Source organism: Geotrypetes seraphini, chromosome 1, assembly GCF_902459505.1.
Source record: "Geotrypetes seraphini chromosome 1, aGeoSer1.1, whole genome shotgun sequence".
In the NCBI taxonomy this organism is placed as follows: Eukaryota; Metazoa; Chordata; class Amphibia; order Gymnophiona; family Dermophiidae; genus Geotrypetes; species Geotrypetes seraphini.
This window is the reverse complement of record NC_047084.1, coordinates 466,158,372-466,181,841: the sequence shown is the minus strand read 5'-3', so window position 1 is coordinate 466,181,841 and position 23,470 is coordinate 466,158,372. Positions and strand designations below refer to the sequence as shown.

Below are 23,470 nucleotides of genomic sequence, written 5' to 3'. Positions count from 1 at the left end.
CCAAGCTCTGATCCTCAGCATGCTAGACTACTGCAACCTCAATTACATTTTATGCCCCAAGAAACACTTCAACAGACTCCAGACAATTCAGCACACAGTGATGCGCCTTATCTTTGGGCCTACCTTACTATAAGCAACTGTACTGGCTCCAGATCTATATTCAAACTAGGCTGCTTCATGTACAAAGCTCTCTATGATTTCCTACCAAACTACGTGACTTGAATTATTTGAGTTCATCTCCGACCTGCCTTTTGCGCTCCAACTCCATCCAAAGTAGAAGGCCTAATGAAAAATATATCTTCAAAGTTGTGTTTTTGACCTAGCAACCAAGGCTGATTTCCCTATGTGGCTCTTTATCCAATAGGGGTTTGGTTTGTATGAATTTCTGGACCTGTTATTTAAAAGTAGTTGGGTTGCATACGGGTAAGCACCAACAAAGTAGTTTATATCTGATTGTCACATGATATTCTCTTATGCCCCACATGATAAAGGTGAAAGTGGGCACATTAAGATGTAAGGAAATATTTTTTCATGTAAAGGGTGGTAAATTCATAGAACCATTTCTCTTTACCATCTTGGTTGCTCTTCTTTGAACCTTTTCAAATTCTGCTAAATCATTTTTATGATAAGGCAACCAGAATTGAACACAATACTCAAAGTGAGTATTGTATCATGGAGCAATACAGAGGCATTATAATATACTTAGTCTTGCTAATCATCCTTTTTTAAAATTCCTAGCATCTTTTGCTTTTTTGGCCACAAGCACTCCCAATAAATATGGAGTCAAACAGAACCTCAAGCAGAACTCATAGATGCACTCAACTAGAAAGAGCATAAAGACAGCATAAAGGTTCCTCTCCAAAAACTCATGAAAAGAGACCTTATTTAAAAACTGGGAATCTCCATTTACTGTCCCAATAGCTCCATGCAAATTGGACACTTTACCGGATCCAGTCTTGCCCTGGCTTTGACAGACACAGTTACAGCACCAGTCTTTGAACGTAGAGAACACCTTGAATAGGACAGACAGTACCAGAACTTATTCCAGTACTCCCCCTGGGAGAGAAGGCAGGACTCTGGCTAGGTTTGGACGCAGAGTGTTCCAGGTCTCTAAGTTGGCAAACAGAATTTTAAACTATATTTTTTATTAAATCTCTCATCCAAAAGATGTCCCTTTATGATCTATATATATTATTGGAGCATCTCCCTGCTTAATCTCTTAGAGACCAGAAAGTACATAGTGTGCTTTACATTTGATGCTTTTGATATTACCTCTCAAACCTATGCAGTCTCAATCGCCATGTGAAGACAAGCGTGGCTAAGAATCTCAGATCTAGATGCAAACATTCAAGACTGTCTAACATACCCTGCTTAGGGGATGATTAATTCATATAGAGGACACACAGTATAGAGCCACACCGTATAGAGGAAGCCACATAGAAAATCAAGTCATACTGACTGCATGACTACCTTGTCCTCCTCAAAATCTCAGACTCAGCTGTCATGGAGATACTCAAATACCATCAAATGCTCCACTTACTACTCCACACACAGATACTACCAGCCTTCTGATTCCACTCAGCCAACAACTCAAAGAAGCCCCAGACAACAGAGGCAGCAGAAAATTTCACCACCTCAATCCAAACAGCAGCAGTCTTTCTGACTTCCTCCTAGAGAGCATGATCAGTGTTTCTCAACCTTCGCCTTAGACTCTACCCATAAGAGTTTAACTCGCCCATTATCATCAACGCTGGTCCCTAATAACATTGGATCATTGGGTCACTCAGGACTATGCCCTTCATTTTCAGAAAAATCTCCAAACCACCTTCCAAATGAGTATTTTTTTCAACTCCCTGCAAAGGTCTCTCCTTCGCCAGGAGCTCTCAGCCCTCTTCCTTCTCAATGCCATAGAAAAAATTCCTCTGCAGGAGAGGGGCTGAGGATTCTGCTCCAAATATTTCCTCATAACAAAAGAGAACAGATACATCCATCCAATTCTAGACCTCCAAGCTCTCAACAAATACTTGGTGAAGAGGTTTCACAGGGTCTCTCTGGGAATCTTATCACCACTATTAGAAAATGACTGGCTCTGCTCTCTTGATCTCAAAGTATATACTCATATTTCCATCCTACCTGCTTGCACGAAATACCTCCACTTTTGAGTGGGAACATGCCACTTTCAATACAAGGTACTTCCATTTGGTCTGGCATTGGCACCCAGAGTATTCACAAAGTGCTTAGTAGTATTTGCTGCACTTCTCCACTCATGCAGTTTTCATGTGTGCCCTTAAATGGACTGGTTGATCAAGGCCTCCATATCTCAACAAGCTCACCAAGCCATGACTACAACAGTTCATCTACTGGAGCTCCTGGGATTTGCAGTCAACTACAAGAAATCCCATTTAGAACTCACTCAAACTCTAGAGTTCATTGGAGCCTTCAGACATGACTCAAAATCATGCCTTCCTACCTGAACAAAAACTCGATATCTGTCCTCTCCCATCAGTCCTAGGTTATCTCCTACACCTCTCCAACTCTACACTAAAAACTACTTCAGTTCATCTCACTGCTGATAAGTGCTTTATATAATCCACTTGACAAAAAACAACCCACTTTGTACTACTACTACTTATCACTTATATAGCGCTGAAAAGCGTACACAGCACTGTACTTTTTGACATTTATAGACGGTCCCTACTCGGGAGAGCTTACAATCTGACTTGAACAGACATGACATAGGGTTGGGGATGCAAACCCAAGGTGATAGGAGTTAGGAGTCGAAAGCACTCTCGAAGAGGTGAGCTTTTAACTGGGCTTGGAACATCCTTAAATTTCCAGATTTATGAAAGGCCTTCTCCATACCAAACCTCCAATCAAGCCTCCTCCTATAACTCAAAACCTTATTCTTTCCACTCTGATGAAGCCTCCTTTTGAGCCACTCACAACTTCATCTCTTAAACATCTTACTTGGAAAGTAACCTTCCTTATCTCTCTCACATCTGCACGTTGAGTCAGTGAACTTCAAGCTTGTGTCAGATCCTCCATATACGTTCTACCATGACAGGATGGTTCTTCACACTCCTCTCAAGTTTCTCCTGAAAATTGTCTCTGAGTTTCATCTAAACCAGACCATAGTTCTCCCAATATTCTTCCCAACATACTCACCCTGGTGAAGCAGCATTTCACACACTGGACTGTAATGTGCTCTTACTTATTATTTGGATTGCACTAAACATCACTGAACTTCCATTCAACCTTTTCCTGTCTTTTCATCTCAATATGGCTAGCAGACTATCTCCTTTTATTATGCTCGGGCTGGACTGACACTTGGAGGCCATGTTAGAGCACATAACATTTGAACAATGATTTCAATAGCTCATCTGTGTTCCACTCCTATTGTGGACATCTGTAAAGCATCCACCTGGGCCTCAATTCATAGCTTCACATCCTACTATTGTTTGGAGAATCATTTCAAAAAGGATTGTTGGTTCAGCCAAGTTCTACAAAATTTATTCTCCACTTCCCTCCAACCCTATTGATTTCACCAGGCTCATGGTAGTTCTTATGATCCTTTTCTCAGAAGCATGATCCAGGTAACTAGGGGATAAACCCTTTTCAGTCCTGATAAACTCCAATTCCTATCTTTCCTTTAGAAAAATGCTAGACCTACTTATTTGATAAATTCTTCTGAATGAGATTACAATACACTGTGCTTGTACAGTCTCTTGATTGTTGTTAACCGCGTTGAACTGAGAGGCTTGTGATATATAAGTGAATTTGTTATATTATGTTCCATATGTGAGAATATACTGCCTGTTTTTCCTCGAATAAAGCATGGTTGCTGACCTGTAGCAGGTGATATCCGGGGACAGCAGGCAGATATTTTCACAATCCTCCTTCCTTCTCTAGTTATTTTCTTAGCTTTGTTAATAAACTGATGGTCCCGTGAGCCAACGTCAGTGGGAAAACACCGGCGCGTGGTACAGGCGATCTTAAAGCTTTAATGTGACAGCACTTTTTGGCTGTCCATGCCAAGTTCTATGATGACATCACCCATATGTGAGAATATCTGCCTGCTTTCCCTGGATAAATACCTGCTGCAGGTAAGCAACCATGCTATAGAATCTGATAGCAGTATTGCTTCTTATACTGAGAAACTTGTGGCTTTCTAGAGATCATAGAAAGATTATGTTGTTGCTGTATTTGCAACATGGAAATTAGTAGTGTCTTTCTTTCACCTTCTACTTGAAAAGGCTATCTACTTCCCAACAAGAAGAGTCTGGTAATGTCTGATGATTGTTATCTCTAAGATTATATCATTTCAACCAAGCTAGCCAACAAGCTGCAAGGGCAGTCACCGATGTTCTCAAAAGTTTTAAAGTATCATACATCACTTTTCCACATTCTCCAAGATCCAGGCTTTAACATAGGACTTCAGCATTCTTGGGAAAGAGGAAGTACTACCGTACTGCAATGCATTATTAGTTGGTCTATCTACAAAAAATTTACTGTGTGTGCAAAATGCAGTTCACCTACAGAATAATCTGCATATTCACAATCCCATCACTCAAGTACTGGTCTCTGTACACTCACTGGCTGCCTATTTGAAAATGCTAGATCTTCAAAACCCTTACACTAGACTTCAAATTCTTTGAAAAAATGGTCCCAGCTTATGTCAGGAAAATTAACCACCTATATCCCAAACCAACCTCTAAGATCACAAGGTGGAAGACTATCTATACCTTCAGTACTAACCCTTAAACTAGAAAGTGCTTGCAGACATGTTTATTCTCACTTCTTGCCTAGATTATGGAATCAAGTCTCGCCAACTATCAGATCACTGGTAAAAACACTAAATTTCATGAAAGCTGTGAAAACCATCTTTTTACTTAATAGTGTCTTACCATGGGATTCCTTATCCCCTAACCATTACTGACCAGGTTCTTCATATATGCTAACCCGGGAACCATCTCCGCTGGATTATAAGTATTTGTTAAAATTTTCTTTTCACTTACGTCTGTGCTTATTTGGCAGTGTCATTCTGCTAAGAAAAATGTACTATTGCTGTAAGAAGTCTGTACCCATACATTAAATTTGTCCTGCTACTATTAGAAGTCTTTGCTCAAATTATCTTATTATATAAATACTAGTCTTTAAGCCCGTTACATTAACGGATGCTAGAATAGATGTGTATGTGTGTGTCTTTCTTTCTTTCTCTCTCCTTGGCCGCTGTCTTTCTTTCTGTCTCTCTCTTTCCTCGGCTGTCCACCACCACTCCTTGTCTGCTCCCCCAGTCCAGCAGCACCCCTTCCCTGCTCCTTGTCTAGCAGCAGCACTTCTTCCTTCGTTTTACCCCCCTTGTCTAGCAGCACCTCTTCCCTGCTTCCCCTGTCCAGCAGTAGGCTTTTTCCCTTCCTTTTACCTCACCCTCTGTCCATCAGCACCCCTTCCCTGCTCCCCCTGTCCAGCATCCGTTAGCCCGGGCAGGCTCAGGGCTTTTGCTAGGCTGGCCCATCTCGCATTATCGAAGTGGGCCGGCCTAGCAAATGCCCCATTTACTGGTCCGGGATTAAGAGGTGTCCCGGCAGTGCAGGAGTCAAACCGCCAACGCCGCTGAAACCTCTGCATGCACGCAAGCCACCCAAACCTACCCCATGAACCGCAAGCCACCCCACGCACTTCCAATGGAATTCATCACTGAGGGACACAACACGCTGTCAGGAAACATGTCGTCCTAAGTGCACATGCGCACTTAGGGTTTTATTATAGAGGATATATGATATATTATGTATGTAAACCTGTAACTTGTTCTTTGCTCTTGGACAGGCTAAAAAATGGACTCAAAATAAACAAAATCCCTGGTTTACTTCCATGAAACACACCTCCATTATTCTTATGAAGATCTGCTTGTCAGTTCTAAGAGTCAACGGCTGTAAGCCGTCCAATAGAATGGTTAAAAACCATAAGTAGTATATTTTTTATTACTCAGTGGTCTATAGTGATAAAAGACCAGATATCTAAGAACAACCATAAACATCTTCCTGTGGACAAAGTATTTCAAGGTTAGCATAAGAGACCTGACTAGAACTAGATGTTTAAGTCAAAAGATGAGTGTTCAGATTGATTTATGTCATGTCTTTGTCTTGCTGTACTCTGAAAAGGACAGCAGTGAAAATGTCTCCTTCGGAATGAGTATTGTTTTCTGTAGAATTGCAATTTTCTTGGGATAGACAAGTTTTATGATGCAGCTTCTGTTAAGGTCAACTAAGTGGCACACTGATTCTATATTACTAGTATGTCCGTTTCCTTTATATTCTTGTTGAAGAGGCCATCACCTGTACTGAGACCATATATTAGGTTTTCATACGTCTTCCCTGAGGACTAAAGACATTGGCAAAGCCAGTCTATGAGCTCCTAAAGCAATTATTGCCTCAACAAAATGTTCTGTGCTATGTACAGTGATAATCTAAAAATAAATGCAATAAAAAGTTAGCTGCAATACAAAACACAAACTCATAAAACAAATTAAAGCATTCATGGAAGATATTGAAGTAGAGCTAAAAATATAACCTTTATCTAAAGTGAAAACATCCCCCAAACTTGTATATAAAAGCTTGGGAAAGCAAAGTTACTCAATTGTAGCAAATATTCTCCAAGGACATCAGGCATCTATTCTCACATCAGACTGGCATCATCCACGGAACTTGGCACGGATGTAAAAAAATGTACTGTCACTTTAAAACTTTAGGACCACTTGTACTGTGTGTGTGCTGGTGCCTTCCCACCATACGTCAGCTCGTGGGACCTGCAATTCAGTAAGATAACTAAGAAGTCAACTAGAGGAGGTGGGAGGGTTGAGAAAATATATTATATGCCTGCTGTCCTTGAACACCTGCTACAGGAGGGTAACTTTACTTTCTCTGAGAGCAAACAGGCATCATATTCTCACGTCTGGGACTTCCAAGCAGTCAGGGTCATGCCCCTAGGAAGAGGTTACTCATAACTACAATGAACCTGTTGAAACCAAAAGGTTGGAGGGAAGTTGACATTTAGGTAGAGAATGAATTTTGTAGAACTGCTTGCCCAGACTATCCCGCATGGAATGATTCTCCAAACAGGAATGGGAAGTGAAGGTATGGATTGAGGACAAGGTGACTGCCTTACAGATGTCCTCAAAAGGTGTGGAATGAAGATGGGCTACTGATGTTACCATTGCTCAAACTTTAGAAGAAGTGACAACAACCCTCAAGCATTAGCCAAGCCCAAGCTTATACAAAGGAGATACAGTCCACCAGCCATGTGGTGATGATTTTCTTGATTATAGGAGCTGCAAGTCTATTAGGATTGAATGACAGAGTTACATGAGACTTGCTTCAATCCAAGTTGTAAGTCAGTGCATGTTCACAGTCCAATGAATATAGAGCTATCTTACCAGGATGAGAATGTGGTTTCAGGAAGATAGGTAGAAATATGGACTGGTTTACACGAAATGCAGAGATGACCTTCGGAAGTGTGTGAGAACCACCCTGTTGTGGTATAATGTTGTATAGAGTGGATCCATTACTAGTGCTTGAATTTCACTGACCTGAAGTGCAGATGTAAGGGCTATGAGGAAGACTACTTTCCAAGTCAGATATTTGGAAGGAAGAAGTCGCAAGAGGTTCAAAAGAAGACTTCATCAGAGTGGACAATACAACACTAAGGTTTCAAACAATGGTTGGAGACTTGAGAAAAGGCTTTGTATGGTAGAGGCTCTTCATGAATCTGGAAACCAAGGGATGTACAGATAGTGATTTCTTGTCAAATGGTGAATAAAAGGCATTCACAGCACTGAGATGAATTCACTCCTTGTGCCTGGTCAAAGTTTCCGACCATACTTGATGTCCCTGAAGTTGGACCAAAAAGTTTCTTGAGCTACAAGAGCTGAGTGTGCATGAAATGTCTTAATGATCAGGACCCAGACACTGAACATACCAGTTATTCGGGTCTGTACCTGAAATGGTCCTCTAACATAGAGTGCACCGCTTGAAGCAGCTAGGAGCCTTGGACATTGGTGGAAAATCCATCGCCATGAGTCCATTCGTGAGGTTGAAGAATTCTGCTGAGGTTATCTCCTTGGATATAGACATCTCTCTTGCAGCTCATCCTGTCTCTTTCCATCCGCTCTCGGTACCGGGAGGACTTTAGAGAAGGCCACTTTCACCTCCCTGCCCTTCAGTTTTCTTCCGAGTGAGCGGAGTTGGCCCTTCATTTCTTCCCTATTGTACTTCCGCCCGCTCACATCGTTGGTTCCCGCGTGGATAATCACAGCAGTGTCCTCTCCTCCTGCGCTGTCTATGATACTGGTGATCCTGCTGGCCACATCCTTCACTCTTGCACCAGACAGGCAGGAGACCAGTCTATCTTCTCTGCCTCCTGCAATGTGGCTGTCCACATTTCGTATGATGGAATCTCCAATGATGATCCCTGTCTTCTTAAATCGGGGGTTTTTAGGGGGTCGCAAGTCCGTATCCATGGTGAAGGACCTGTCTTCTCTCTTGTGTGGTGCATCCCCAGATGGGCTCTCATTTCCACTAAGTGTGTGCTCGTCCTCGACCTCCGCTTCAGCCTCTTCTACAATTGTAGTGGTGCCTCCATCCATATTGCCTGGGTCTTCTTCCTTGGTTGTTGTTCGGGTACTGATCTCCAGCCCTGGGACCTCCACATGTTGCTGGAGGCTTCCTCGATGAATCTCTCCAATTCCTCGATCACTTCGCTGGTACTGGACTCCCCTAGCAACTTCTCCTGCTTGCGGTTTTCTTCTTTCATGGTGAGGAGGTTTTCCAGTTTTATCACAGTTCCCTCCAGCAACCGGACTTGCTGTTTCAGGCTGTCCAGCTCCATGCATCGACTGCAAACGTATGCATTAGTCCCCGAGGGGAGGTAGTCATACATATTGCAGCCGGTGCAGAAGACTGGAAAGCTCATCTTCTGGCTTCTGTGGACTATTATATCCTGTTCCCCTTCTGAGTTGTCTGTGGTTTATGTGAACTTTCTAACCCAGCCGGCTGTGTGTGTCCTGACCTCCTATTAGCTGTTAGTTGCAATTGTGCTGGTGCTGAGTTCTCTGTGAGTGCTTGTTCTAGGTGTGTGTTGTGTGGCTAGGTAAGAAACAGGATTGTAACTTACATTTTGGGGCTCTCTGTTAGTCAGCCTAGCTTCCTGGCTCCTTCTAAAGGCTCCTTCGCTAAGGCGAGCGCCTTTGCCGCTCGCCTTCACCACGTGCCGAACGGCTGCGTGCCGTTGACTCCCCCCTTTTAAGGGGGAGTCCGGGCGCGCTGGTGGTGACGCGTTGGGGGTGGGCGGAGCTCCTTCTCGCCGCTACTCCACGCTGCCTGCCTGCTTCCCTTCTCCCTCTCTCACCGCTTCTCCTCTGTCCCTCCTGCTGCCTTCTTCTCCGGTGTCTGCTGCCTCCCGCACCAGCCGAAGCTGCAGCCCTAGCGCCGCGGTCTCCTCCTTTTAAGGGGGAGTCCGGGCACGCTGGTGGTGATGCGTTGGGGGTGGGCGGAGCTCCCTCTCGCCGTTACCCCACGCTGCCTGCCTGCTTCCCTATTCCCTCTCTCACCGTTTCTCCTTCTCCTTAGGCGACTGATCAAAATCCAATGCATCTAGAAATGCTTTAGATATTTTGGAATCAAGACTCCAGAGGGATAGAAAGTGCCTCTGAAATTTTCCTCAAAAACTTTGAAAAAGAGGTCTGTTCTGGTTTAAGAACAGGCTCTTGAGAAGCAGGATCTTCATCCAAAGATCCAAGTCCTGCACCGGTGGTAAACCCTGAGAACTCGGTGTCGAGGGCTCAATATGTTTCGTCTTCCGCACCGATTTCCCCGATCTGACCGACATCGCGTCAGGGGAAGTGTGGGCAAAAGAACGATGTCGAACCGGCTCTGACATATACCCTTGAAATGGTGCTGCAGAAGACCTTTGCTGAGGCGGTTCAACCATAGACGCCGGTTCCGCAAAGGTCGGTGCTGACAAGGCATGCTCAGACCGCACCAGAGCCATAAGAGTCGGAGTCGGAAACCAAGAATCAGAGCGGACCGGTGCCGTAAGGGTCAATGCGTTAATACGGGCTCAGACCGGACCGGCACAGGAGTCGCCAAAACCAGGAGTAAGATTTGAACTTGCATGATAGCTGCAATTTTGTCCTCCAGAGATTGCACCAGTACCGCTTGCTTTTTCACCGGTACCTTCGGTGCCACTCTGCACTCCGATGAGGAGGCCGATGAGGAGGCACTCACCTCAATGGGAGCAGAGTGTTTCTTAGGGCGCCTCAAGGTCTGCAGGACTTGGCTCACTGCTGAAGAGTCCTGAGGGCCTGAAGGGGTGGGAGAAGGCTTCTTAGTCGGCTTACCCACTGGTTGCGACACCGAGGAGTCGTCTTGCGGTGTCGATTGTTGCGACACCGACTTTGGTGTGGACGCTGAACAATAAGCGCTGCTGAATTTGGCGATTCTTGAGGGTCCACTTCTGAAGAGACGAACAACGGGTGCAGGCATCAGCCCTGTGGTCTGGACCCAAACACTGGAGGCACCGATGCAGGTCTGTGAGGAATAGGGCGAGCACACCGTTGGCACTTCTTAAACCCCGATTGTGGACGGGACATGAATGGAAACATGGCTGCTGCTAAATCGAAAGTCAAGGCTTGAATCATGAAGAAAAGAAAAAGAACAAAAATGTTGGGTTTTTTATAACAACATAAAAGAAAGAAACAAAGTGAAAACGACAAAAAATGAGAAAAAAAGAGAGATGCGCGAGCGGGAAGGCAGCGAAAAAATTTCAACAGATGTGACTTCTTAGCTCCGCGGAAACTAAGAAACTGAGGGACCCCGCGCCTATATCGGGTGGGAAGGCACCTACGCATGCGCGGTGCAGGCTAGCCAGAACTTTCTAAGTTCTTAGAGTGCAATTTACTCGAAAGTGTCCGTACTTGGGCTCCGTCGGTGCCGTCACCCATCAGTGAGAATATGCTGCCTGCTTGTCCTGGGATAATGCTTCGTCTTCTATCTCAAAGCCTCAAATCATGCTCCTTTATAAAACTTTCTAATTTCTCACATTCTTGCTAGGCAGCTGTCCTTCCTACTTCATATAATGCCTTAACCTCAAACTTTTCATTATAAGGAAAATGTTTTTTATTTTGGAATCTGCTAAATAGTTAAGTTTCATATCTCCCCTTTCTTTCCTTGTGCTAGAAAAGAGACAGAACAATGATATATATAAAACTTAACAGCTTGAGTTTTATTGTTAAACAATATATATATATATATATATTTTATATTCTGTTAAAATGGTTGGACAAATGAGCAAATCTATACAGATGTACAGCAGCTGTTTTTACTTTAACAACCCTGCCTCAAAATTTTTGTTCATTTTAGCCAAAACCAAGTTGCTAGACCAGTGGTTCTTAGAACTATCACGGGAGACCCCCTAGCCAGTTCGGTTTTCAAGATATCACTAATGAATATGCACGAGGAAGATCTGCACATAACAGAGGTTAACAGGTATGCAAATCTGCCTCTTGCATATTCATTAACTCAGATTCTTAAAACCAGCTATTAAATATTTAATACAAACAAGTATTATCTTAATCAATTCAATTTTAATATTATCTCCCAAAATTCATTTCATTACAGTACTTTTACAACTTACCAATACTTATTTATTAATATCAGAATACTTTAAGTCAGTGAACTTAATTCCCATCAACTCACACTCACTTCCCAACTTTCACACACATACTACAGTCATTGTGATTACTTTTATCCAAAACTGGATCTTAGTTCATTAGTCCATGATTATCTAGTCAAAGAGGCTTCAAACTGAGAGTTGCACAACAGTCTAGCAGATGAGAATCACAGTTTCTTAAACACAACAGGCAGGCCTCTCTGTTCTCATGATGGTCCTGTTCTTTAATTCGTAAAGCGTTCAGCTCAACACAAGACTGTGTTTCACCACCTGGCGTCTTCAGGAGCTGTATTTGCAAGGCTCACCAACATCACAACTTCACCAGTAAACTAAGCTTGACTTGAGCAGTGACCCAGGGTTTGGTACAAGCCGGGATCAGCTGACAAGCAGGAAACACACCGTCTACCAGGAAATCAAACAGTAGATGGTGTGTTTCCTGCTTGTAAGCTGATCCCGGCTTGTGCCGAACCCTGGGTCCCTGCTCGAGTGAAAGTTGGGAAGTGAGTGTGAGTTGATGGGGATTAGGCTCACTCACTAAATTATTTTGATATTTATTAATAAATTAAGTATTGGTAAGTTGTAAAAGTACTGTAATGAAATGAATTGTGGGAGATAATATTACAATTGAATTGATTAAGATAATACTTGTTTGTATTAAATATTTAATAGCTGGTTTTAAGAATTTGAGTTATCCAATAGGCAGCTATTTAATTAACTGGAAAAAAACCCCAAGCTTAGGCTTTAGGTTATGCATATTCATTAGGAATATCTTAAAAACTCGACTGGCTGGGGATATCCCAGGATAGGTTTAAGAACCACTGGTCTAGACCAATGCAGCAAAGACAATTTAACTGCATTAGCTGCTCCAAACTACTTTATAGTAGTAAGAAGCAATGCTATGTAACAATGATCCCTTCCCTCAGAGTACATATCTGCTAGTTCACTAGCCACATTTCACTTGATTTGCACATTTACTGCCTGGAGAAATTGAAAAGTGTGCTGGAGATGTGCTCCTCTCTAAGTTGTCATTATACAACAGGCTAGTGATGAGATGCAAGTCTGATTCTAATTCTGGTAGCAAGAGGAAGGAGTTATTGACATGATGCACTAGTTATCCTCAGGCCCAGAGCAGTAATATAGTGAAAGATAAGAAGGGATCACTGCTACACAATGAAATCGGGGAGGGGGCTATTGGGGGTGGAGGAGGGGAAAGATTTTTAGTTGTCTTTTTTTTTGGGGGGGAAGGTTAGTAAAAGGTAAGTGCTTAACTAGGGGAAATATTTTTTTCACTTTACAACGTATATAGTAATGCATCTCTTTGTATAACCAAATTTCCTTAACTGTCATTGCATTTGGGTAACTATTTTAATTTCCACCCTCATTTACATATCTCCTGTTACTAAAACCCAATACTGACTAGTAAGATGACATTTGCATTTGATTTTATTGCTTTTTTACATTCTGGCTAAAGATGGCTGAATATCCCCAGTGGCAGAGGGGAGGAAACTGACAGTACATGAAAGAACTAATTTTTAAATGAAACCAGTCAAACCAAAGAAAACACATTAATTCATTTTTGGAAGTTTATATCTAGCTTTTAGAAGCACAGTGGGAAAGAGAAATGTGCAAGCAAAGCTGAACCAAAACCATCAGTTCCAATGGTTCCAGTGGAAGATTAGGTTTTCACCTTCGATAATCTTTCTGTTAGTCACTGGAGGATTCAATACGCTTGGTGTTAAATCCCTTCCTAAAATCCAGGAGTTGCAGAAATCCTAACACTTTTCTGAGCACATGATCCTCCCACCTTAGAGAGAGAGCTAGAGCCCCCTGCAGTTCAGTCCCAAAGCCAAGTAACATGGAAGGGGGTACTGGGGAAGTGCTCCAGCCAACATAAACAATTTCTGTACTGATCTGCTCTTCAAAACATGAAAACAAGCAATAAACAGGCACAAAGGCAACACAGAAAAACACTGAGGAACAACATAGAACTAACCTGCTATGTGCAACTAGCACCCACATGAAACAGCCTTCAGCAATATGCATACTCACAGAAATGTGAACTCTCCACAGGATCCGTTTACTGGCTGGAAGATCTTCAAGCCTGTAAGGAGAATAACTAAGGCAGAAAACAGGTGATTCAAAACAACTGAGCTTACACAGAAAGGGCGGGCCATACTCAATCCTCCAGGGACTAACAGAAAGAAGATTATCAAAGGTGAAAATCTAATCTTCCATTCTGTTAGGTCCCTTCCAGATTCAGTACGCTAAATGACGTACCAAAGCAATGGCAGCGTCTAGGGAGGGATATTAGAGTCTGCCCGCAACACCAAGGTTCCAAAAGTGACATCAGAGCAAGCCACCATATCCACCCAGTAAAACTGGGTAAAGGTATGAAAAGAGGACCAAGTAGCCACCCTGCAAATTTCATCTGGATGTATTGCACGAGACTCCACCCATGAAGCAGCAACACTTCTAGTCGAGTGGGCCTTAAGGGAAACTGGCAGCTGCTTGCTGTGGGTGATATAAGACATGGATATGGCCATACGAATCCATCGAGCGATCGAAGTCTTAAGACACCGGCCAAGTATGTTGAGGCGGAGCAGTGAGAACAAAGAGATGATCAGACAGCCAAAAATCATTAGTACTCTCCAAACAGTGGAGCAAAACTCTCTTGACGTCCAGGGTGCGCAAGATCTGATCCTTTCGCTCGGAACCTGTGGAATGAAACACAGGCAAATGAACCTCCTGGTTGATAGGGGAGGCGGAAACCACCTTTGGTAGAAAGACAGGTACAGTATGGAGAACAATTCTCACGTCCATGATTTTGAGAAAGAGTTCCCTCCATGATAGAGCTTGAAGCTCCGAAATATGCTGTGCCGAGATAATGGTGACCAGAAAGGCTGGTCAGATTGTCAGATCCAAAAGAGTAGAATCCTTTAAAAGCTTGAACGGGGCTTCCACAAGACCCTTAGAATGATGTTAAGATTACATAAAGGGAAAGGATGATGCAAGGCAGGCCGCAAATGAAGCGCCCCTGCGTACCCTGAAGCACAAAAGTCCAGCTACCTGAACTTTAAGGGAGGCCACAACTAAACCCTTATCTAAATCCAAGATGGCTTCCACCAGCGAATTTGTGCAAAAAACAGCCAAAATAAACAAAATCTGGGGAAAAAATGTAGCAATTTAGGGTTTGGAGAGGTGGGAGACCTGAACCCTACCCTCAGAAACTCTCAAAAATGAGTTTTAGAGTGTCACAGACCACCCACAAAGTTCCCATAGGAAATAATGGAGGTGTATTCGCAGTCTTTGAAGTGCCTGCCTGTCAGCTCTGTACACTGCAGCTGAATGGAGGAAAATGATTTTCTGTCTCAGAACAGTTCCAAAATGATCAGACTTGAAGATCTTCCTCGGAGATTCAAGATGGCGATGAGAGCGGACGCCTGAGAGTGAGGCTCCCTCTCTTGTTCTCGGCCGGCGTTGCTTTTTCTTTTGAATTAGCAGTTCTCTTACCTTAACATGGGTAAGAGAAAAGGAGCCCTCCGCGGCAACCCTCCAGCGGCGGTAGCGGCACCGCGTCTGGTGCAGAGCACAATCGAGGAAGCTTTGGCCCGATTGGGCGAATCAGCGGTGGCTACTTCAGGGGTGAGCCCGAATTCGTCGGGCGAACTCAGCCAGCAGCTTCGGGCGATGTTAAGCCCGGAACAGAGGCAGCCATCCCCACAACCTGGAAGCAATGCAGTTCTGGGAGTTCCTGATGCATCATGGACCCGGGAGGAGTCTTTGATCCTCAGTGAAGGAGGGCTGGTAGCTCCAAGTTCATCTGGAGCCGAAGAAGAAGCTGTAGTACACCGACAGCTTACCCACACTGCAGGAGAGGAGAGAGGAGCTTCGGGAGGAAGTAAGATCACTTTTGGGGTGTTGGAGAAGTCTAAGGTAATTGATATGGAGGCTTTATGGCAGGCTATTTCAGTTATGGACGCTAACCTCAAAATGTCTTTTTCCACTTTAAATACTGACTATGGGACTATCCACTCTAAAGTGGAGCAACAGGGTTTGGCCCTTAAAGATTTAAGTGAGAAAATGGAAAAACAGGAGTCAAGAATTTGTGGAATGGAAACATTGGACTTGGAATTAGTAAAAGAAAGAACATTTATTGCTAGAAAAATGGAAAGTTTTGAGAACCAATTAAGGAAAAATAACTTGAGACTCCTAAATTTTCCAAAATGTCCCTTAATTTCACCAATGGAGATGGCAAGAAAGTATTTTAAGGAAATTTTGCTTATTCCTATTGAAAGTTTGCCACCTATTGTTAGAGCTAATTATTTTCAAATCAAGAGACCTGTGGAAGTTTCCACTCCTAATGAGATTCAAGGGACTAACAATGAAAATATTAACTTAACAACTTTTCTGGAAAACTCCTTGGAGGTTATAACGGAAAGGAAAACCCTGTTAATAACTCTCGCTTTGGAAAGTGATAGAGAATATATATTGCGTTTTTCGTCATATTAATGATCAGTTTTTAGGTTCTAATGTTCGAATATTTCCTGATATGTCTTTAAGATCCCAGAGGCGTAGGAAAGAATTCTTGGCATTAAGGCCAAGAGTCCTTGCCTTGGGGGCAAATTTTTTGTTGAAATTTCCTGTAAAATGTTTTGTCTCTTATCAGAATAAGAATTACTTGTTTTTTGAACCTAAACAACTAGTAGGATTTATAGAATCCAAAGAGCAAGTAGTGCCTATGACTGAGAATGTATAACCTGCCATGAATGGCTGTAGCACCGCAGATAATTGCCGCTTTCTAGGTTGGATAAAGATTGTTTCTATTGTTAATTTTTTTTTTCTAAGAATCTCCTTTAAAAGATTGTGGACTAAATATATTGGAAGTATAAATGAATAACCAAACACTGATTTAAGTGGAATTGGTTTATAAGTTTTCTTTTTAATAACTTATGTTAATCTGAATACAAGTAATGTATTGCTTGTTTGTATTGATAAAATTGAATAAACAAATAATTCGAAAAAAAAAAAAAAAAAGACTTGAAGATCTTCAGACTGCCTGTCAGCCGGACACCGACTAACCTCCACCCCCATGGATCCTCATCAAGCACCCAAGGGTGGGAAATATAGCCTGCATACTTAAACCAGGAGGATTTTTCCTCAGGATGCATACAGTCTGCACTTAAACCCCTGACAAAGTCAGAGGGCAAGCGAGCTCCCAGGAGGATGGACTCCAAATCCAGGAAGGATGGGCACATAGCAGGCTGGTTCCACAGTTCCACCAAAGTTTCTCAGCAAAGTAGCAGCCCGGATCCATGGGTCTGCGTTCTTTCCTCTGACAGAGGACCACCGCAAAGGGGTCTCAAGGCACTCAAGCCACTGAAAAAGATGAACTTTAAGTGAAAAAAATGCAGAGCAGAACTTTAAGTGAAAAAGATGCAGAGCAGAAGACTTCTGCACAGATTGCTTACAGAAATTGAAAACGGCAGGAGGCTCTAACTCTAAGGTAGGAAGAGCATGTGATCAGAAAAAGTGTTAGGATTTCTGCAACTCCCGGATTGCGGAAAGGGATTGAACACCTAGTGTACTGAATCCGGAAGAGATGTAACAGAATTACAATGTTCCTCTAAGTCACCAGCCCAGTCCACCTCCAACAAAAGTTATGTAACACAATGATTGGTCTTAAATGTCTACTTAAGACAAAAACAACCATTTATGAAATAATAAATTGGTTAGAGAAGTGGAAGTGTACTGTATCCCCTTATCTTAGCAGTGGCAAGCAGAGTTTTCATTTCTATCCCTCTACTAAACCCTTGCTTTTCTTTGGAAATCAGGACTACATAACCTAAGAATAAATTTGGGATGAGGTTAAAATATTGAGGCTAAGGCTTCCTAAAGCAGTACTGGAGATGATAATTTTAATCAGTCAAATGGAAGGTGGAACTCCAAACTCAGCATGTGTAGAATGTGCTGGAATAAAATTTATAAAACCTGCAAGTTAAATTCTACTTTTACAATGGCTGATTGAGGTATAAGCTACATGTGATGGATCCAGATAAAAAAACAAGGACAAAAATGGCCCTTGACAAGAGCTGGATAGGGCACAGAAAGATGGCTCCCTGATGAGAGCCAGTTTTCCTAATGAGAAGCAGATGGAAATTGGAGGGTGGGGGGAAGACTGCCATATCCAAGGACTCCTTGAGAGCTAGAAAGAAAGACCTGAACTTGACATTATACAAACTCCAGAAATTGTGAAGTAGCAAATTTTCAGGTTTTCAATATACTTTCAAAGGTCACGCATTAAGATTGCTCAGATAACTGCAAAGCAATCTTAGGGATAGGCTTACTAACATGCATTAATATGTTGTTAAAATGCTGGCTATATTCTGTTTTGTGGGGGCATATTGGCTACTAACTCATATTAATCATAAATAAAGTACGTGAAATGTACATTAATGCAGGTCAAACTAGCCAATTTTACCTGGTTAAAAAGAGGTAGTGATCTGAGCTTCTGGAGTCATGGTTTCTAAATAGCTAGAAAGCACCAAGTATAAGCATTACCTGGCTGAAATTAACTGAATAACTCTGGTCACAGCAGGACTTTTCTAAAGTTTAGACATTTTCATCAAGTTAATTTTAGGCATGTATTCTGTTTACTTTGCTGCCTACCATAATACTGATCATTATCAGATCCTGTTTCCCCAGTTTTAGTGGATTGTGACTTTGAAGGCTTAATCCATTAAACTTCAAAAAGACATACATATCCAGAAACTCTCCGATCATAGACTGCTTTCTTACATTATTCCTTTAGATCAGGCATGTCAAACTCTGTCCCGCGGTGAGTTAAAAATTGGCCCGCCAGACATTTTCAACTTTATACTCAATCTGGCCAGCCGGCACAAACTGCTGCTGCTCTTCACTCGCGTCTGCCATCGTCTGATCTCCTCTTCAAAGCAGCCGGCTATAGCGAACCTCGCAGGCCATTGTTGACCTCGGTAGCACATTCCCTCTGACACAATCCCGTATGTCAGAGAAGGGATGGGTTCACGTCACAAGGAACGTGCTACCGAGGTCAACAGAGGTCTGCGAGGTTCGCTAAAGCAGACCAGCGATCCTCAGCAGGCTGCTCTGAAGAGAAGACCAGGCGAAGGCAGACGGTCGTGAAGAGCAGCCGCTGCCGGCTGGTCAGAGGACACCAGGAAGCCGGGATGAAGGGAGGGTAGGAACGGCAGGCCAAATATGAAAGTGAGACCAGGAACAAGGGGGGAAAACAAGCAGGCCTTCGGGAGGGGGGCAGGCCCTGGTGTAGAAGTACCCAGAGGGAGAGAAGGAGGGGTCCAGATGTGCATGTACCGGACTGAGGAGGAATGAGGGGAGAATAAGGATATAGACATTTAGGGACACAAATGGGGATACTGGATACTGCAGGGAACAGAGTGACCAAGAAAATGCTAGATCAGGGGTGGGTGAAGAATGACAAAGGGAGATCATAAGCATGGAAAGAGGGAGTAAGGACACAGAGTGGATACTGGACATGTGGGAGGGGAAAGCAGGGAGGAAAAGGGAAGATGCTCAATGGAGAGGGCAAGAGAGGAAATGCTGAACAAAGGAAGGGAGGGATAGAAAGAGGCTAAAAAGAAAGGGAATGTTTGCTTGGAGGGAGAGTGGGGTGGAGTGGGGAAGAAATAAAACAGAGGAAAGGGAGAGAGATGGTAGACAATGGGATGGAGGGAGGGAAGGAGCAGTAAGAGAGAAAAGTTGGACACAAGGGATGGTGTGGAGGGGGGATAGAGATACTGGATAGGAGGGTAGTTGGGAAGAGAAACAGAGAGATGGTGGACCCTGGGGTGGTGGGGAAGGAGGGAGAGATGCTGGATGAAAGGGTAGTTGAGAAACCAACAGATAGTGGGTCTGGGGATGGTGGGGTCCATTGTTGCAGCTGCAAATATGGACATGAAAAAAAGGAAAGATGGCAGACCTCTGGGGGAGGGAAGTAAAACGAAAGGGGAGGACAGAGATGGAAGATGGATGGTTAGCATGGAGAAAAGAAAACAACAAATGGGCAGGAGACCCTGGCAAACAAGTTATCAGAAGACAACCAGAGCCTGGGACCAACAAAAGGTAGAAAAAATAATTTTATTTTCTGTTTTGTGATTACAATATTTATTTTGTTTACACCACAGAGCCGATGTGGGGATGGAGACGTTGTAACCCTATATTTCTGCTATGACTAAGCCTTAGTCACTTAGGTGTCCTTTTATTAAGGTGCGTATTTAGAGCACGCTAAATCAGTTAGCGTACCTTAATAAAAGGACCCCTAAGTATCTTAATTAAAAATCTGGCCCGCGACTTAGTCTTTTTTTCAGATTTCAGCCCTTTATGTGATCGAGTTTGACACTCCTGCTTTAGATGCATAAATCTTAAAGCCTGATATTCCAACTGACAAAAAAAGAATGGTGAACCACCATACTCAAATTATAAATGGTGTCATAGGTCTTCCTTAAAAAAATAAAATATGGGGGAGGGCGTTTAGAAGAAGACAGAAAAAGTACAACTACCTACCCTCAAGATCAACTGTTATCACTATCCAGAATGGAAAAACCATCTCTGAAATAGATGCATAGGTTGATAACTTGGTAATGGCTTCTTCTAAAAGGGATATTTGACGGCTAAATTGTCATTCTGCTGAACTAGCAGCTTTTTGTGACCTCTATGCAGATTGCATGGCTAGCATGCATGATTCTTAGTTCTTTTGCTTCCATCTGTTTTACTAGTTATAATGTATTTTGACCTCACACTTTTACATTAAAAATCCCCTTTTACAAAAATCTCTTTAGTCTCTCTATATATTCATACAAATACTTGTAATAATGTGAGGCCTGAAAGGGGTTTAAAGCCTGCCCTAAATCTATCCAAGTTTTAACAGAGGCAAGTAATCTGGAGCTTGAGTGCTGAAAAAAAATCTGAGAAGCCAGGTACTTGCGCAACATTTGCCACCTCATACCTAAAAATCAGAAAAGCAAACACTATCTCAACTAAACAAAAATAAGAAGTCGCATAAGAAAGCAAACCCAACTAAGCAAAACAGCAGCAACAACAACAAAATCAAACTAGAAAAAAGTAATGAAAAAATGTTTTCAGTGGCTCAGTATTTTTGATTGGTGTGTAAGTTTCTTAAATAAATATCCAACCCTGTCTATAACTTGAGGCAATTTAAAGGATCAAGACACTGCTATATAAATATCTTTACCATGCCAACTTGATATATTACTTTGTTTGGTCTTACTCTGTCATTTCTATTTCCCCCAGCTTAGTTTATTTCTTAGTTTTTGTTTTTATTTCCTTCTCTAATTCCAAACTATATTCATACTTTACTCAACATCAGTGTATTACTGGATGGGGCTCTGGAAAGGACCAGCAGAGCAGAACCCTCCCTATTCTTCCTTGGTTCACAATGGCTACAGGAGAAGAGGCTTTCAGAAAAACTTTATACAATGAGAAAATGGAGGCTCCAAGTTTAAAAATTAAAAGCTTTCTACATTTTTCCATTAAACTGTCTTTAACCCTTAATGCCCTAACCTCTTCCCAACTCATGTAAAATAAAATACCCAAGAATGTAATACCTGTCATTTTATATTCAGGCATTATTTCCTGTTCTTTCCTAAGAAAGAAACAGAGAAAGAGGGGACTTGGCGTAGATAAAAGAGCAACAAATACTGAACCACAGTGTAGAGAAAGTGACAGGCAGATGAGCAGGTGTTTTAAGACTAGAAGAAAAACTTTGGAAAGCTAACATTTCACTAGAACATGTACTCCCTTCACCATTTAGGATTCTGTATTCACAAGCAACACTGTCCTATGCTTGGAGGAGGGGGAAGGCAGTGAAGCAGACAGGGCTGGTGTTAGGCATGCAGGAACTCAGGGCAGAAACGTGGGAAGTCATCCCAAAATTGTGGGGGGAAGCCACTGCTTGCCCTGGATCGGTAGCATGGAATATTGCTACTCCTTGGGTTTTGGCCAGGTACTAGTGACCTGGATTGGCCACCGTGAGAACGGGCTATTGGGCTTGATGGACCAGGAAGGCTATTCTTATGTTCTCCTGAATGAGAGCATAAGGGGTCAGGAAATTGCCCTGTTCGCCACTCCCTAACACCAACCCTGAAGCAGAGCTCATATGACAGTGCAAGTGGGACAAGATGGGCAAAAGTGGTAATTAAATGAAAAAAAAAAAGAATCAGTTTTCAATCCATCAGAATATACACAATTTAAAAAACAAAAGCCCAGCAATTAAATTTTTCATTTGTTTTACCTGAAAAAATAAAGAACAAAACATCCACCAACTCTCGTCATTTAACAAAAAAAAAAAATAAAAAATCAAACATTTGTAAAAGTACAGTAGAAAAAGTGAAGGGAAGTAAAACAATCTGCAGAATGGACAAACAGAAAAAAAAAACCCCAAAACAATTGGTACCTGTATGCTTATGTGTATTGTGCAGTACTCGATATATATAAGGCTAAGCAGTGTTACTTGCTTCTTTCCCACTTAAAAATATCTATAGTCCAACATCTTTTAAATAAGATGCATTTCTTCTTAGCCCCTCTGATTCAGCCATTTTAGATGAGACTATAGATTACCTTGATTTTGCACACCAAAAGCACTACAGGCGTTGGCTGTTATACAACAGCCACTAGCGAGGGTGGATATGTCAGTTCCCAGAAAACATAAATACTTTTCAAAACCAACTTAGATTGGGTGGGATGGGAAAATACGTTGAACAAACCCAAAAAAACTAAATTGCTGCATAACCCACAGATCTGCCTTTCCATTTCTTCTGTGGTTTTCTGCCCTATGTTTGATTTATAAGTAATTATGCAGGGAATAGCCATAGTTTTTCCAGTGTACAAAATGAAAATTGCAGAAGGAAGGAGGGAATGCATATCCCTTTTTCACATATGGTTGCCTCTCTCCCTGGTGCTCCAAGTGCACATAACACAAAAGCTAGTACCCATCAACACCAGCAATAGACAGGCTATCCTGTCAGCCCCCTTTCCAGTTTTGCAGCTGTATGTCTCCCCTCTTCCTCTTGTCAATGATCGCCACCCTTTTCCTCAATCAGAGGTCATCTCCTGAGGGCCAGGGAGTCAAACAGCACTGTGAGCAGCGGTCACCATAGGCTAGCACAGCACAGTTGGCAGCTCGGCAAGCAGCCTTCGGAACACCAGCACAAGGGCGATAGGCTTCCAGGTCACAGATCAGCTCCACCACTTCATCAACAGTGGTAAGGCGGGAGGGGTGATTGGCATAGAGTTCATGGGTGGCTGGCACGATGAGACCATGGAGTAAGATGTGGAAATGAAGGCCTGGTTCTATGTGAATGACTGCATCAGCCACAGTGGAGAGGGCAGAACGCTGGATGAGGCGTAGATCAGGACCCTCTAAAGGTAGAACCTCCCAATGCGCTGGTAGTGGGATCTCATTCAACTCTGTCAGAAACTCTCTCAGTACACCATCCAGCTGGGAGACTTGCTGGTAGGAGCCAAGACTGAAGATTTCCATGATCTGAAGAGGGATAAAATATGAAGAAAATCACACACTTCAGTATAACCTCCTGCGCAGAAATTAAACAGCATTTTACCCAAAGAAAATCTGGAATAACTAAGAATGTAAAGACAGTAACTCCAGCAACGTGGCTCTTCTTTCATTACTGAAAGGATAACCTCTTCAGTTGTGGAATGAGTTTCCTAGTAG

General features: G+C 42.7%; 1 protein-coding gene across 5 annotated transcripts in view; it reads right to left on the bottom strand.

The window, feature by feature from the left end:
- Nucleotides 1-19,787: 19,787 nt before the first annotated feature.
- The window catches only part of MBD1 (methyl-CpG binding domain protein 1), a 219,942-nt gene continuing 216,259 nt past the window's right edge, over nucleotides 19,788-23,470 (bottom strand). For all 5 annotated transcript variants that reach the window (XM_033923952.1, XM_033923978.1, XM_033923987.1 and 2 more), the window contains one exon: nucleotides 19,788-23,281. In XM_033923952.1, the coding sequence (XP_033779843.1) occupies nucleotides 22,835-23,281 (447 nt within the window). In that variant the 3' untranslated portion in view covers nucleotides 19,788-22,834. The remainder of the gene's footprint in view (nucleotides 23,282-23,470) is intronic.